Genomic DNA, 17,360 nt, shown 5'->3' with positions numbered 1-17,360 from the left:
TCGGAGGGACATGAGACGGGACGTGGGACTGCAGGGAGCTGGAGCCGTTCTTCGAGGCCAGGGACGGACGAGTGTTCCCTGACTCCCTCACTCCCTTGGCCTTGTGCTGAGCAGGCAGCCAAGGAATGAACCACGAACGCAATCAAACACAAGAGAAGAGGAGACGACGAGCGGGAAAAAGGGCGCGCGCGGGAATGTTTAAATGAGCGAGACATGGCCTAGTTGGAGGCCATGTTGGAGGCCATGAGCTCGGGTGCGAAGCAAATATGTTTGAAGGCTTTTTCTTGTCCAGTCTCACCGCCTCGAACTTGTGTACACTTTTTCCCTCTCTGGACGGTGATTTTGATTACCTTGTCTGAGAGCACTATCAGATTAGGAGGAAAAGTTATGACTGAATAACGACAGACCAATCTGCACTTGTTTCAGGGATCCGATCCACCGGAGCGATCATCATGGCATGGCAAATGGACCAACCCTAATCCGAGACAACGATGATTCAAAGTCAGGGCGGATGTGCCCAAGTGCCAAGACTTGTCGAGGTGCAATCTAATACAATGATGAAGTTGGTCCCGATCGTCACACCTTGAGCCCGCTATCGTCTCGCGTGAATGTCAGTCAGAGCCAAAAAAAGTTTCCCACCATTGGCCTTGCATCTTTCACAAGTCACAGCACGAAAGGCTTTGGTCTTTTCGGTCCTTTTCTTCCATTTTTCTACCTTTTTATGACGAAGAAAACTTTGTGGTGCTTTCTCGGCATTCTTGAACCCTCCGGATGGTCGTGCGTACTCTTTTGCCAACAAATAGCCTTTCTCGGGGGTCCCCAGCCATGAAAATCATTCCGGTTAAACAAGCAAAGAACCATCTGAAATTCTGAGAACGCAAAGTGGTTCCACGTTTCTCCCCCAAGCCAAAAGAGTGCAAGTGGAATCCAAGAAGGACGCTCATACCTTACTTCCGTCCAAACTACACTGGTAAGAGAGTAATAATAGGCCAAACATTGGTTTTGAAGGTCAAGATTGAGTAACTAAAAAGTGATCAATGTCAATCAATGAACTAGTCAAGTGGTTTGTTTCGCGGAATCCTGACGTGTCACCAAGGTCTGCGGGCTCGCTTTTTTTTCTCGTTCTTGGAGGCAATGGTATCCAAGCACTAAATTGAATCACGCCCAAGACGACCATAAATCTTATCCCGGCAAGAGAGGCGATTTCTTTCTCAGCGACCCAGTAATACCTCATCAGTTTCCGGTTTCTCTCTCCCCTCTTCCCCTTTGGCGTGCAGACTTAAAACCCTGGTTGTGCAGTTCCATTTACCCAATGGCACAAGCCCAAAGGAACTAGGTAATTCTTTTGGCAAAAAAAGAAGCCTACAGAGTTTCCTAGAATTCTCAAATGTGGCACATATATTTATCATAATCTAATTCAATCATCATACAATGATAGAGAGAATATGACTGAATACATAACATAAAAACAAGAGATGATTATAAGGAGGAAGCAAAGCATAATTTAGATCAAGGTCGTTGAGGGTGAAGAAGGAATGAAGAAAGAAACAGGAGATAGAAAGAGAATGAGCCGAAATTCGAAATTCAAGACGATTGTGTTAAGTGTGGCCAATCCCATTCGATGGAGCAAAATTATCGATTATAAATATTATACACACAAAAAATTCTATCAACCCGTGCCCAGTTTGATACTTCATCTAAAATGTTGTCAGTGATTTGCTTCACCTGTTCTTGAGCCAAAACCATGGGAACCTCTATTAATCTGTAGCCGAGTAGTAAGGATAGCTTTGTGAGTGGGCGTTGAAGGGCGGAATCATTCCAGGATGTCGCGGTAATTCTCTTCGGCGGTAGTTTAACGGTACAGGAGGGGTGGGGCACACGTTATACCCATTGGCCATTGGAAATGGACCCCGAGGCAACTGCACCTTGGTGGCCAGATCTTCGAGCTTAAACTTGAAATTTCCAGACTTGCGCTCCCAACTTTGTGCGTCAAAGTATTGATACTCTCCGAATTGTTCGGTCGTACTCGCGTACTCCGGAGGACAATTGGGTTTCCGGGAGATCCAAACGCCTTTCTCCTATGAAAAAATGAGACATAAATATTGAGATATGGATTTCCAATCGACCGAAACCCACTCAGAAGCTCGCCATCGATCCATAAATTTCTTATTAATGGAAATTCATGCCCGACCAACCAACCAGAAGATCTAGTTCTAGTAAAAAACGGAATGTGTACGCTTCAACATTTTCAAAGGTTCGGTAGGAGCAAAAGCGGAAATCGAGATAATTTGCATACCCTTAAGAAACGCCAGCCCCGATCGAAGAGCTTGGCCGCGGCTTCCAGTTGTAGAATGTCGCCCACAGCCGTGTAGAAGAGGAAGAAAAGCAGGTCGGTGGGCAAGTAATGCGACCATTTCCCCTTCAGACATCCGGACAACTTCCAGGCCGTGTAGTACTCCTCGGGCACATCATGGTCCAGATACAGGGTGTTGAATTTGGAATTAAATGGCGACTCGAAATGGGGCAATAATTTCGGCCCGTGGAACCGGATCGCCTCATCAGTGAAGCCCAAATCTTCTCGGCTAACAACCGTGGACTCGTAGGGATCATTGGGACGCTTCCGCCGAATGCGGCTGTAATGGGTGGCCTGAATGTTCTGGAGCAGGCCCCTCAAACCAAACTCATCCGCTCTGCAATATTCAAGCACACATTCATTGGACAATGGAGGGCTCACTCCATGATCAACTGGTCGACTGGATCAGAACTACCTTAAAGCCGTGCCATGCGAGGGCGGCGTGGTTCCCACGGCTCCATACATTGAGGCCGGCGGCGGAGGCATCGTGGTCACATCAACTCCAAATGGAGGCGGAGGTGCAAACTTGGTCACTAGATTATTATTGATACTACTGTGCGGGATGTTGTTGTTGTTGTTGTTAATATTGTTGTGGCTGACGATGATGTTATTGTTATTATGATTATTTCTGAAGAACGGGGTTGACAAGGAACCCCGGGGGGTAAAAGGTGGGGAGTTGGGCTCGCTTGAGGCGCTAGAGCGTGGGGCAAAAGGCTTGCTCAATGGATTCAGACACGAGTGGGCCGAGGGCATGGAGTCGGCCGATTGCAATTGGAACATTTTGATGAGCCTCGAGAAAGGGGGGAGGACAACCCGAGCGAGGAAATACAGCGTAAGATGGCGGAATAATCCTCCAGCGAGGTTCACGGACAAAACTGCACCATCAGGTCACCTGTTTATATAACTTGATGCGCAAATAAGAGCAGGCTTACAAGCTTCAACCGGTCTGACGGGCAAAATCGATAACCCATCCTATATTTCTAGCATGTACATTGCTTCGAAATAGTCAGTGAATTCAAAGAAAAGGGTAAAAATGAAGGTAATATAATCCAACTCTGGTTGAGATTTGTTTTAACATATAAAAGTAAGAATTTATTCTTCGAAGTTCAAGTTAGTAAAAACGTTATTCAGCGTGGATTCAAGGGCCTCAACATCTTCGAAAATTTATTATTTTCCAAGGGAACTAATTTTGCTTTTCAATTGTGCTTTCAGTGAGTTAATGTTGAATGAAATTCTGGCATTTTCACAGTTCGAAAAGCTTATTTTTGTTTCAAAAAATGGTGTTCAAACTAAAGAACTAAATACTCTCACCGTTCTTAGAGGAACTAAGAGGGGTAAAATCCTGGATTTTTTCCAATTGATTTGCGAAACTCCGGCTTTCTCAAAATTTTCGTACTGCCTTAAACTATGTCTCGAGAAACCTCTTTTTTTTCTCTTATTTTTGGCTTGGTCGTACATTCGCCCATTTGGCTTCACAACTTCAGGTGAAAATTGACAAAACAACCCCCTCTTTTGCTTAAATTGCAGAAAATAACATTCTGGCCAAGAAACAGTAGTCATACCCGCTTGTTACAGTGTTACAGTTATCTTATTATCAATGTGGGCCAGTCTTCTGGAGTTCATGCTAAGAAGGGGCTTTTTAGGCAACTTTCCTGCAGGTAATGCTTACGAAAAGGCGAAAGGTTTCGTGAGGCGTCAGTCAACATAAAACACGACTCTTGAGCAATCCAAAATTTGACAAGTCAATAGGGCTTCACCTTCCATTGTTTTGGAAATTTGGCGAGATTTTTGGTCCAAGGGCGCCTGAATCTTGCCCTCATTTGTGATGTCAATTAAGTAACAACTTTTTAACCCTCAAAAAATTCAACGCATTGAAATCATGGAAACGATAATCTTTGAAGAAAATTGAAAATCAACATTTTTCAACATAGGCATGACTCACTCTACTTGAGGAATTTAGGGGAGTGACGTTGCCTTAAAAAATCGGACATTGTCAGATTGGTTGCCTTCCTAATTAGTTAATTAATTCTGCACAAAATGGATCAGTGATGAACACATCTTTTTATGCATACGCAACATTGATGTCATAAGATATGACCCTAATGTGCAGGTTTTTAGTTTTTTAGTTTTTTCTGTAATAACAACCAAGTGACACATCTCCAATTCATCCATAAGCAATGCAAGACTGCAATTCATTGGACCTCTAAATAACATAAATGTGTTAAAATGTTTCAAAAAATGTGCTAAATAACATAAGTTATTTTTCAGATTTATTTGCGTCAACATTTAAACACAAAGATCCTGAATAAATGTAACTAAAGCTCACAATCAACTTCTTCCTTTCGACAAAATGAAATCCAAGCACTTGACATCCTTACATTTTCAAATGTATGCATGAATTCATAGCTAATTTTATTTTAAGAAAAGAAAAAACTTGCCACAAATTATAAGATACTGCATTGCATATCTAGAAAACCAAATGTTACAAAGAAATATATTTTAGCTTTTCATAAATATTCTACCATTTAAATTAACACTTAATTTATCAATATTCAATGCGATAAGATATGTCATCACAAAAGTGTATGTAACTTTTAGAAACTTACAAGCTATGATATGTTAGTAAGATTTCACAAGTAGGTGACGTCAAATTACCTATTCAGACATTTCGGCAAGCCATGGTATCAGCAAACAAACGTGCCTGCCAAAGTTAGTGATGCAAAATTGGCGTTTCAAACTAGTTTTAACGTAACTGACCCCTCCTTAAAATGCCATATGAAGGAAAGGGCAAGCTTCACAAAAACGTTTTTGATGCCCCAAACTTGCATTACTGTCACTGGTACCAGCAAACAGACGAACCCAGTTTGGCAAGCTAGCATTTTTGAAGCTAATTTATGAAAATTAGCATTTGTTTAAGGCCCCTAGCATTGGAATTTTCTTAGCATTGGACTAGTTTTAGCGATAGACTTTCATTATTTACATAGTCCAAGCATTTTGAAATCTTGTCTAGCATTATCCTAACATTATTTCACTGAAACAATGACCAAAAGGGAAAAAAGCAAAAAAAACTCCCAATGGAACTATATTTGGCGGCGTCAAAAATGTTTTTTCAATGGATCCCTTTCCCATTCCATGAAATTGATACGCTGTAGCAAGGAGCTCTCTAGACATGGAGGTGGACAGTGGCCAGAGGACAGACAACGAAAGGTCAATGTGCACTAGCCACTCAGTAGGTAAAAAAACGTGCGAGTTTTATTAAAACCTTGCTATTCAGCTCAATAACGTTTAACACTGTTATTTTTGTCACCTTGTCTGGTGATATGTTTTTTATCAAACTGGGTGTATAATGTATGAAATACCCAGAAATGTAAAATTGCCAATGTACTACACTATTCTATTGAATTCCTCCCTTTTACCACCATTCTACTTATGGTGATTACTTGAACCAAAATCTAGTTGCTTCTGGCAGGTACACAAGCTTTCAGCCTTTAAAAATATAATCTAATAAGTGTCATGATATAAGCTCTGGTACCTTATTAATTCTGAAAGATGGCAAACTTGAAGAATCAAAACAAAGTTGTGTTAACAGAAATATGTATAAATTAAATATGCATTTAAAAAGAGGTAACTCAATGGGCTTTTCCAAATGCATTCCATAATCAAAAGATCAAACAGCATTAAGTTCACACCCACCATTTACATGAATTCAATATGCATCAAGGGTAAACTGATCATTTTTTAGTTTTCTTCATTTCTTCCATTTTTTGAAGAAAATTATGATTGATGTGGTTATAGGCCAGGTCACCACGCAGGCCAACATCTTTACAGTTTAGGCTCAAAATATGGAATGGGGTCAAGGGACAACACTTTTGAAGGAAATGCACAATTGACATTCTATTACACAGATTCACAATTGCAAGCTGAGACACACTCACTCACAAATACTCGCTGCATGCCCAATCATATGTCAATAATCTCAACTTGTTCAAGCAGGTCAACCTCTTTCTTAGTTTTAATGAATCCAAATCAAACTCCCTAGGTTGCTTGCATCCACAAATCCTGATGACAGGTCTTTGGTCCTTGGATGGCCAATTCCTGGGAAATAAGGATGAACGGTCTCTGGTCTGCAAAAAGTAAGGCTACTTGGGTCACAGTTGGGGACACCTTGTCCCCAATGAAGGATCATTCTTGCTTTTCTCTTCAGTTTTGAGTCCTATCTGGATCTTGTGATACGATGTTTTCAAACGTAGAACAGACAAGCAGAAGATATTGGATTTGATATCTTCAATGGCTCTAATCCAGTGTGAGGGGACGGGTTGGGTGGGCCAACTTCTTGAAATGGTTTGACAAAATGGTAGTGAGGTCAAACCCAAGGGCGGGCCATTAAGTAGTAGTCACACACAATGGTTTATAAGTGGATTTCATTTCAGATTTCATATATAGGACCTGAGAACGGTCGCTTCTAATTCAGCCCTTTCAATGTCTCGCAGCTGTTGATTTTTAGGGTGACTATGTGTTCAGGGTAGAACCGTCCTTCGGCGTAGCCACACAGTGATTTCCATTGGATTGCTTACTTTATATTGAGCAAGCAAAATGATTTATTCTAATTGCTTCTCAATTCAAAGGGAGATTAAGGCAAATTTCTGTTTGTACCCAAACTTTTGGCACACAAAAAGATTTTGTATTGGCTAACGCAAATCAAAAAATTTATTAAAATGGTCAGAGCGTGTTTAAGGACGGAGTACCAAATCTCAAGTAAATGTAAGTATGGGTTAATTTCACTCTAATATTCAAATAAACATGAATATTTTGGTTAGTTTCATTGTATACCAAAAAGTATTCCCCCAACACATTTGAGCTGAACCAAATCACAAGATTCAAATTTAGCAAAACATTTTCAAAATAGAAGAGATAGATAACAATTGAGCTCTATGGATAAAGAAACTTATTGCAGCTCTTGGCAATGTCCGCTTTGAAGTATGATGTAAGATGAAAAAAAAAATCTTATATTCATGATCTAATATCACCCAAGAAGAACATTTTTTGGCGATAAGAACAATTATAATTGTGTGCAAAAAAACCTGCTTCAAATCTTAAAATACACTTTTGCTCAAATAAAACTTGTCACTTTTTGGTTTCCCTTTCTGTCTCAGGGCTCAAAATTAGAAGATTATCATAAACAGAACAGCATTAGCTTTTACTGCGAGGTTTTTCTTTAGATTTTTGTGTTTTGCAAAAACAAATTTCAAAGTATATTTTCAAAATATTGCCTGAACATACCCTTTATGAGCACCATGTGTAAAATGCTTCTCTTGAAAAAGTAACATTGTTCCAGCATTTTCGAATTCCAGTTAGCATTTTTTTTCAGCATCGATTTTGTACGAGCTAGCATCGCTGACTGAAAAAAAACTGGCCAGCCTGAACGAACTTGTCACAGCTTTCCTAAACGTCCCCATACTGGTACGCAAATATATCTAGCAGGAAAGTAAATTATTGAGCTTTCAAAATTAGCATCGAAAATTGCTACCTGACCAGCCTGGTTGCAGCTCCCTCTTTGCTGACTTTCCTAAACAGAGAAACGGGCGTTAACGATGTCAGCACAAATTTCGGGAGGTCATTGGGGCACCATCAAAAACAGAACGGGTACTAAATTCCCAAGGTACAAGTCTCAATTTTAGACAAAAAAAATTCTGAGGCTTCAAAAAGTCTATTGTAAAACATAGAAAATTCTAAAATTCCCCTACAAGGAAAAAAATACAAGTTAATAAGAAAATAGATATGGACCCCGATGATCAAAATGCAAGAAATATTCTAAAATGAGAAAAAGGGAAGAAATAAAATTGGAAATGTTCTAACCTTTTTCGAAGTCTGGTCATCACCAAACCTGCCAAACAGAAGGAACTCCTTGCGATTAGTTTGCAAAGAAACTCAGATTCATCAACATTGCCCAAGACTCATTTCTTAGCCTATACATGGACTCCATGGCCTATAATTGATTTCTACAAGTATCTAGGCATATTACGAGCATGGTTGTTAAAAAAAAGCATTTTTGCGGACTTCCTTACCGCTTATGGGAATGGAATTCCCAGGAGGTCAAGACGAAAACCTTATTCATTTCACTTGATTTTATTTTCATATATTATTCGATCAACCAACTAATTAGACTTAGCGGATCTGGCTAGAGACGCTGGATCTGGCCATCCCTTGAACATAGGGTTGATCAGGCATTTCAGTCAAAAGCAAGTCTGACTTAAATCCTGTTACTGGATCAACACCAACGTACTCCCTACGAATATTTTGATGGCAGTAAATTGAGCAATCAAGGCCTGAGAAAAAAGATAGTTGGACTTGATTGTTCTGATAAAAATGGATTCTGGTCACTACAATTAAGCTTAAAACCTGGGTTGGAACAAAGCTCATGAATGCGTCTGAAAACGTACAGTATCACATACTAGTGCTGGGGCAAGTCCGGACTCGAGTCCGAGCTTTTAGTTCAATTTTCATTGATTTTCCTCCGTTTCCTTTGAAAAATGAAAATGTTCGCAAAATCGCAGCACTATTTATCCTCTTTCGCCCATTTTAATTTCCCGAACGAAACTGATCATCTTGCTTTTTGCTTTCATCTTTCAAGATTGCACCTCTCCAGCTTTCAAAGTCAAAATGCTTCAGTACGTGGCCAAAACATCAAGTAGTGAATTTGATAGCTCAAAGTGATTGTTGCCTTACTTAAGCACCAACACTTTGAAGAGTTCTGTTGCACAATAATTCAAAATTCACAATGAGGTGAGCTGTATTTGATCAAAGCAAATATTAAAAGGAAGTTGGTGGTGATTCATGGTAAGATTAAGGCCTAAATTGAGAATGATCAGTTGAAAACGTTAAAGCCAGTTAAGATGACATATAAGGCATGAATAAGTTCAAGTCATGCTCCATTGTAGGGCCTCTCGCTTTCATACAAAGCAGAGAAAAGAAAAGAAGAAAAAAAATAGAAAAAGACCAGAGAAAGAATTTGTGTGCCCTTGTAGATAAAACTTTTTGCATTAATACGGAAAGTGACCTTTTTTCCAACATTTTACCTCATTATTCGGTAAAAGTAAATAGAGCAAACATAAAGCCGATCAGAAAAAGTCCCTGGTATGGTACAAGTATAAAATATAGAGCTCCTTGTTCATTTCAATTTGAAGGTCAAAAATGTTTATAATTTTACTTTTTAGGTCTCTCAGAAGAGTTGGTGGTCTTTTTATGGTGTTAGAATATATCAACAATAAGTTGTTCAGCAAAAATCATGTTGTCCAAATCAGGCATCGTAGAGCACCTTCTCCTCCAACGTTCGTTTGTCAGAGAAGGCAGAGCAGAATGAAAAGGACTATAGCATCTGTATTTTTTTATATTTGCCAGTTCCCTAGCATTTTTATTGCACTTTTCATGGGTTTCACTAACCCTACAAAGAATGTAATCCCCAATAATAATTAATGAAAGATTATGATAAGTTAAATTGTAACGACTTAAACTTTTCACAATATTTGATTTACCAACGAATTGAATATATCAAATTCAATTTCTTTTCTTCAGTTTGGGAAAGTCTGCAAAAAAGATAGCTTTTAGTTGAGTCACATCTTTACCGTTATTGGTGTGACCTGACCGTAAGCCCCAGAAAGGATTCAATTGTTTACCATGGCATCTGTAACAATTGAAAACGTGCCCTTATTTCGAACATTACGAGAAAAAAATGTTAGTTTCCTGTAAGCTCAATGGATAGCCTAATAAGTACAGTTGGGTGCCGCCATTTTGTAACACATGAAAAGACAACAAATAGGCTAACAGGGACTAAAAATGACCTTTTCTCCAATGAAACAATTCTTTTTAGCATTGTTGCATTTTTTGCATATTTGCACCTTTTTGATTATTTTCACATTTTTCAGTTTATACAGTTTTTTTCGGGTTTTCTCATTTTTTTAGCATTTTTCTCAACTTCAAAAAATCATTTCGCCTAAAAAGGCAAATTCTTGCGTGTCTACTCGTTAGTGTCGCAGGAAAACGTCAATTTTTAGGACTGTTTGAAATAAAAATGAAACCGTTACTTTGTAAAGTAGGATCTTGATGAGGCAAATATCCAAAGTTTTAGTCAAAGTAATTTGTAACGAGTAACGCCATTACGTTTTTTGGCGAGTAACGGTTGTGTGACGTTTTGGCCAAAGATATTGTAACTGTAATCCGTTCCTTTTATTGAGGAACGACTAACGCCCTGAGATTGGTTAAGCTAATATGCATATGCTTTCACTTGCTTAAGCATTTGACCTTTGCCATTGCTGCATTTAACAGATTAATGGATTTTTTTTTACTTATATTTATATACTGATTATTCAGACATGAGAGTCCTCAGCAGGAGCTAGCCCTGAGAAAGAATGGCAGGGAGACACCCTGCATATTTTTTGACTTCTTTCCTATTTGAGCACTACCTGGGTTGCCTTTTTGGTTTAACACGCCACTTTCTATAACTCAGAGCTTGACTCTTAGATGGCAGGACAAAACACCATCACAAAAGCGTCATAGCGGCCGGATTACCGTGATTTCTTCTCACCTTAAAACCATATATTAAACTATTGGAGTTAGTTTCATGGTCGATGAAATTGGAACACACCATAAAACCTACCTTGACCAACTGTTTAACTTTTGCTGCTTTATTGGTCCATAAACATGATTGTTTTTGTGTTCGTGAATCAGTTCATCCTTAATCTATTCATAGATGGACAAAATATGTTGAATCTCGAACTGATAAAAACATTAGCTCTTTCAAATCCGCCATCAATCAGTCGCTGCCCAGTTATCCCCTGTGATATGTTGTTTCCATTTTCATGCACTAGTCACTAATCCAAGCCTGATATGTGTACCATGTACCAAAGATGACCTCACCTTAAAAGTACTTGTACTTATAAATACATTCAAATCATGTATAGCATAGCGTCTTCTTTTCAGCAAGATTTATTAACATTCATACACAAGATGTTGATGATACGAATGTGTACAAGGTAATAAATAAGAGTATAAATAATAAGGAGATATAAAACTGGAAGGCAGCATGTCCAGATATAATACATAGAGTCGAGTTTTTGACATCTGTGAGGAACCCTGTTTTTTTGGAACCTTTTGATCCGATACCTGCCTCTGGTTTACAAACTAATAAAGCCCATCAAGGTTGTAGAAAAGAAAGTGGCATTTTGAAGTAGACAATACAGCATGTCTATGAGGGTGGGGAGAGACCTGCGCAGATGATTTAAACAGTCCTCGTTTCCAAACTTTGCGCTTGATCAAGATGAGGACCAAAGGAGGAATAAACTTGGAAGAGTTTGAAGTAGAACGAAGATATGAGTGTTTTTGAATTCTCAATGCTTTTCAGTCACGGAACTATCCAACTGCTTAGGGGATGTTCAATTGTGGGAAGTTCTGTCGAGCAAACTGGATGTGTCCAGGCACATCCTCGCAAATGATAGGTTTCTCGTGGTGACAGGCCACGTCGTGCCATTTAATGCCGTCACCGTAAAAGTTGTTCAAAACGGCCAGACAAGATTCAGAACCTTCACGATTATCAGGTTGATGTTCTCCCGCCCTGAAAATATTGTTGAGGATGATAAAGATGAGATTATTTCTTAAAGGTAACTGACTCACCCTCCAGTGCCGGACCAGTCGTGGAACTCATTCAAGGAGTTAGTTGGAGCAAGACGGACCTGATTTGCCGACCAGAACCATCCGTTGATATCCTTGGGGAAGAAATCGGGCCTATCACAGCCGTCAAAATCACAGAGACGGCCAGAAGTCCAGGTGTAAGCAACTCCTGCAATTGAAATAAGTTTTGTGTTCTATTTTGTTTGTTGTTTTACTCAGGTTAAGAATATCACCCATTGATGCATCTCAATATTAGGTGTCAGATGAAAAAAATGTCCACATTTTTTTGGATGCATTATGCCAAGTCTTACGAACCACACTTTTTTCTTCAATATTTACCTCCCATGTGCGACTTCAAAAACTCGTACTCCTCGCGGGTCTCAATGGAGACAAGATCCATGCAGCGTTTGCGGCAGTAGTTACGGGCATTGAACCAATCCCACTCGGCAGTACGCAACTGAGGGTCATCGCTCTTCCAGGACATCCAGTATCTTTGTCCATTGAAGTTCTCGTTACCGACACGGTTGACTCCTGAAATGGAAGTGTGTTTGTGTTATTTATGCCCTTTTAAATGAGGCTCGACATTGCGGAAATATCATCGTCCCATAACTCTTTTTTCCGAATCTTAGCCAAACAAAGAAACCATCGGGAGAAGTACTAACGAGCTGGTCTTAGCCCCGGGTCATTATTTGTCTTATGGCGATAAATCTAAGCTTTGTATTGTGCTAATAGAGATGAATCCCACGATCGAGGAAGTACAGTCCAAGGAACCCACGAGGTTAAGATGGCCATAAAAAGGTTGCTTTTCGCTACACGGATGTCACCACATCAACACACAGAGTCTAAAATGTGGGTGTGGTCATTTAAACTCAACGCCAAATGCCATAAAAATGAGTTGGGGATAAAGGACCTTTCCCATTAATCTATCAACATGACAGGACCGTTGTGGAGAGGCTCACCAATTGAATTATCCACCGCGTTCTCACGAATATGAACCTATCAACCGCAAGATGTTGCGGTTGGCTATTGACCCTCCCGCCAATTCAAGCTCTGACATTTTCAATTTGGACTCAAAGAGTACATGCCTTCTTGGCACTCCCCCCAATGAATTTACCTTCGAGCAATCTTTTCAGTATCGAATGTTCATCGCCTCGAGGCAACATACGCACATTCACTCTGGCGAGGCCTGCATGAATCTTTTGTCCAAAAAGAAGAAGACAGGATTGCTCTACTAGAGCACTATCTAGTAGTATGTTATGTCCGTAGTTCATTCGACCCTGCTTCTAGCTATTACTTGGCTTAACGGTATCGACCGTAGGGCGTAAAATGTGTTTGCAAAAGGCTTTGAAGACAAAGGCGTCCAGATAACCAAAAAGCAATACATGGTGAGACACTATTTGGCCCTGCTGAGCGAATAAGTTATGATTTGATACAATTCAACACATGGGATTGGCTCGTTGTTAAGTGGTGGGCAACGGATGTCCAAAGATTTGTAATTGGTCCTGCAAGCAATCTTGGCACCATTTCAATTGTATAATTGAATGAGGAAAACGCCCTCTGATTCTTCATAGCTTCTGTGATTTCCATCACAATAGGAAGAAGTTTTTTTTTTGGTGCTAGGCATCATGGAAGCAAACATATGAGGCCCATTGTCCATCAGACGGAATGAATTTAGGACTGCCCAAAATTTGACCTTTGTATAAAAGCATTCAGATATTCATCACTCACATCATTATGAGCTTCCCACTTCTATCTAGAACTTGTTATTCTATTGGCACGATAACCATCTGACATTTATTCCGTCAAATCTGAGATCATGTGAGCTTTCCAATTGATTCCCTGTCAAGCTACCGTTTCCGAATCTCGTACGATGGCTCCTAATTGCTTTAGCATTCGTTATGATGGTAAAGTCATCGCCGCATTTGAATGAGATGATTGCTGGTTATTTACCAACTTCCATTGTGTGTTTTTATTGAGGAAACCACAGCAACGGGTGTTTGAACTTCCAATATAACCAAACCATACGCAGACAAAAGAAGGAATTCGAGCGTTATCGGGCTATGAAAAGGGCACCAGGTAAAAGTGACTGAGGCCCTGGCAAACACGTTCTCGCTTGAAATGAGGAAACAAGAATGTTCAAGAACTTGTACTGTTTTGTTGCCCCGCCCTGTGGAATGTCAGGAATCTTTGTTTTCAAACAACCAAGTGAGTTGGTAGTTTTGCAAATGAGTGAATGACGACGTTTTGCTTTTCATGGCTGAAATACATTGAAGGTAAGTGAAATATGCCAACGAAATTGGTTTCATTTGCGATTCGTGCACCACCATCAACCGATCAAATTTGAACAAGAGTCAGGCTTGAGCGATCTTATCAGAGCGCTGGAATTTGGTCACTATTTATGATGCGATGAAGGGCTTTGAGGAAATGGTACCTCTACTCTAGCTTGAAATATCACAAAATAATAGGATCCACAGTTGCAAACAAATAGTAAATCAATGAATTTCGATGAATTTGGGACCAAAAACCCAGACCCATCAATCAGATGGAAGGCAATCCCCCATTTAGGGCACCAAATCAGCCTAAGGGTTCTGGATATCAATCATTCATCCAAACTATCTTAACTTGTACCCTCATTTCTTGAGGGCAAGATCACTTTTAGAATAATAAAACACATTTAATTATTTTAGTCTACAGTAGGGTTCCTTCTCCAGCCTTTTTGTTGTTCGTTATCAATCACTTACTCTGTTGGCACAAGAGACCATCGGGGAAGCAAAGGTTACCAGTCTTCTTGACGGGATCGCGACCGCAATCATCAGGGAACGCGTTATCAATGCCTGTAGCCACGGGCTTGATGGTGCCCCCGGTCTCATCTATGTTGCCTTTTGTCGAGCCTCGAAAGCTCGGTTGTCCAATGTTTCCTCCATGATGATCATTGCCTCCAAACATGGTCATCACGGGGCGGAATACATTTTGAACTCCTCGATTGAAGCCTCGGAAAATGTTTCGGAAGAATTGAGCATCGCTCAATCCACATGAGAGCAAAAGGACAAGAGCAAGGAGCGAGAAGGACCTCATCTTCACTGATTCACTTCCAACGAATGACTGACCCCAAGGAAGGTTGAATGAGCCAACAATGAACACTCGGCCCCCAATAAGCAAGTCAAGATCCCGAGACTGTTACCAATACATGCGCAATCCGTATGTATTACACACAAACGAGAGATACGAAGGAGCCGCCCAGTTGTGGTGACGGTCTTGGTCAAGCGCCAAGACTCCCCCAGACAACACAACTGTTTCCCCGAGGAACGTTCTCACAATCCCTCCAATCCAAAGGGAAGCTAGACCAAGTGAAGCCAATCGCAGATCGGGATCTTTCGACGCGGATTCACGTGGTTGACCAAAGTTTGTCAGATTTCGAGTGCGTACCATCCGCGTGTACTTAGGGGCTGTTGCACCATACGCAACAACTACCGTAGAACCGACCGTACGCCAAGCCCTGCGTCAATCGAAAGCTCCATATCTTGAGAACCGGTATGAAATGTTGCCGGGTGCATCACGCCAGCCAATAATCTCTCAGATCTGCTGCAAACCGTACGTAGCCATCCTCCATCCTTAATCCTCACCCACTGGTTAGAATGTATCATGTAAGAATCTTCAGATAGTCAAAGGAACTCTCATTTGAATGAGTATTTACTGGAATGGTATCAGAGTGCTCGTAAATACCAATCCTAACCTTGAAACGCTTCCAATCTAGCCTCAAGTTGTGGTAGAGCGACATAACCCGGCCAATTGAATGGGATTATTTTTGCACACTAGGTGCCCTAGATTATTCGGCTTTTGGTGTCCGTGCCAAACAAGCATTGAACCGAGGTATATCTCAATATTTTTTTTCCAAGAACCAGTCTCTTCGATGATGAGTCAGTGCGGAAAGCGCTCGAAACCACGACTATGTGCGATGGTACGTATAGTTTTTTTTGAAGCATTGGCAAAGGATCTGTTCAATTAAGATGACACTTGGACTTTAACAAGGCGAGAGGAAAGAATTCGCTGATCTCTTTCTCGGCCAGTGTTAAGATGGTTGCTCGTTGGGCTTGAACGAGTTTATCATCTCTCCGGAAACGAGCTTGGTCAAGGATAACGACTCTGGGCAACATTTCAGAACATAGGTCGAATTAAATGAGTTCCATGTGAACGACTGAAAATCTACGGCAAAAACAACGACATCATTGTTATCCCCATTTTACCTCTAGACAGAGACATTGCCTAAGCAGATTATGGCACTCCACATTCGACGTTCAAATAGAGATCCCTCAAATCAAAAGTAATCTTGGAATAACAAATATAATCCTCAAAACATGTTCCAGTCCGTTAGATACAAAGAGTGTCCGTAAGAATGGCAGGCATCCGGTTCCACTTCAATTCACGTTTCGTAACTATATGGACGGTGTAATCAAATCCAGGATATGCAAACTCGTTCTGCAACTTCGATCATGGAAAAGGGTCTAATGGAAGAGTTGACTCTTGCCTTCAAATATGCAGTCTGCAAGTCTTTCCATATTAACATAACGGATCTAACATTTTTCGTCATATTTCAAAGCCAAAGGAACCTGAGATTCTTAAGTGTTTAGACGCTCAAAGTCAGGTACACAAAATACATGCCGCTACACTGGTTTTGGGGTGAGTTTTCGCTGATTTCCGACCCTGATTGCCAATGGTCAAACGAGATGAAATACTAAATAATGCCTTATTGGGCGATTGATTAGTTCGCTTGTAGCGACCCCAAATACCTCATGCATACACCTGCTTTCAATGGAGAAGAACCAGGAAATGTCAAACCCTCAAGGGATTGTAAACTTCTCAATGCTTGGTGATGGAACTAATCAGGTGATGAACTTGACTTGAACATCAAGTGGCCCATCCATTCACTCGCAATCATCTTTGACAACTCATTTGAGAAACAAACCCAAACGACATCGCAACCCTCGGGGCTCAGTAATTAGTCCAGTCAAGGGTGAACAAGAAAACTCCATTGAAGTGAACGAAGATGTCCAAAACTCAACTCTCAGGGTCATTTGTCCCTGTTTGATAATTGGAGGGGCGCTCCAGTTTCTGTTCAAATATGAATAAGTTTCAAAAGTTCCGAGAACAAAATTAATGACAAGGAATTGCAGCAACTCTTATTTAACTTGAAAGCAATGCAATGTGAACACTTTCATTTACATTCTTCATGCCAATCTCTATCAAATGGTTTTGAAGTCCAAGGTCCTAGTTCTTGTAGGGTTGCTTGAGCTATGACATTCCATACTTTTCTCAAACATTTCGACGAGAAAACAATTGAATTCCT

General features: G+C 40.4%; 2 protein-coding genes and 1 long non-coding RNA gene across 6 annotated transcripts in view; 1 reads left to right on the top strand and 2 right to left on the bottom strand.

The window, feature by feature from the left end:
* The first annotated feature begins 113 nt into the window (after positions 1-113).
* LOC131880023 (uncharacterized) lies at positions 114-12,131 on the top strand. 2 transcript variants are annotated; one of them, XR_009373227.1, is made up of 3 exons: positions 114-336; positions 427-970; positions 12,007-12,131. It is a non-coding gene; the product is annotated as an uncharacterized LOC131880023 (long non-coding RNA). The 2 variants fall into 2 exon arrangements; XR_009373225.1 differs by lacking the exon at positions 12,007-12,131 and adding an exon at positions 1,057-1,702.
* On the bottom strand, positions 1,371-3,273 carry LOC131879953 (CCR4-NOT transcription complex subunit 2-like). Its single transcript, XM_059226437.1, has 3 exons — positions 2,769-3,273; positions 2,297-2,690; positions 1,371-2,078 (listed from the first exon to the last, which is right to left on the bottom strand). Exons 1-3 carry the CDS (start codon positions 3,131-3,133, stop codon positions 1,758-1,760), a joined length of 1,080 nt encoding a protein of 359 aa, XP_059082420.1. The 5' UTR covers positions 3,134-3,273; the 3' UTR covers positions 1,371-1,757.
* Positions 11,320-17,360, bottom strand: part of LOC131879961 (uncharacterized) — a 20,768-nt gene continuing 14,727 nt past the window's right edge. For 2 of the 3 annotated variants that reach the window (XM_059226464.1, XM_059226457.1), the window contains exons 2-4: positions 12,356-12,547; positions 12,020-12,185; positions 11,320-11,960 (exon numbers count right to left, since the gene is read on the bottom strand). In XM_059226464.1, the coding sequence (XP_059082447.1) occupies positions 11,771-11,960; positions 12,020-12,185; positions 12,356-12,547 (548 nt within the window). In that variant the 3' untranslated portion in view covers positions 11,320-11,770. Of the gene's footprint in view, positions 11,961-12,019; positions 12,186-12,355; positions 12,548-14,757; positions 15,224-17,360 lie in introns of those variants that run through there. The other variant, XM_059226448.1, reaches the window with a different exon arrangement.

This window comes from Tigriopus californicus, chromosome 1 (genome assembly GCF_007210705.1).
Source record: "Tigriopus californicus strain San Diego chromosome 1, Tcal_SD_v2.1, whole genome shotgun sequence".
Taxonomy (NCBI): Eukaryota; Metazoa; Arthropoda; class Copepoda; order Harpacticoida; family Harpacticidae; genus Tigriopus; species Tigriopus californicus.
Note: the sequence above shows the minus strand (reverse complement) of the source record. Positions and strands in the feature narration are given on the sequence as shown.

Bases quoted from the DNA above. Each gene is read 5' to 3' on its own strand.
- LOC131879953 (XM_059226437.1), bottom strand. From the start codon at position 3,133: ATGTTCCAATTGCAATCGGCCGACTCCATGCCCTCGGCCCACTCGTGT. The intron at 2,691-2,768 runs GTAGTTCTGATC...TGAATATTGCAG, and splicing joins TCGCATGGCACGGCTTTAAG to AGCGGATGAGTTTGGTTTGA. The intron at 2,079-2,296 runs GTATGCAAATTA...ATTTTTTCATAG, and splicing joins GGGGCTGGCGTTTCTTAAGG to GAGAAAGGCGTTTGGATCTC.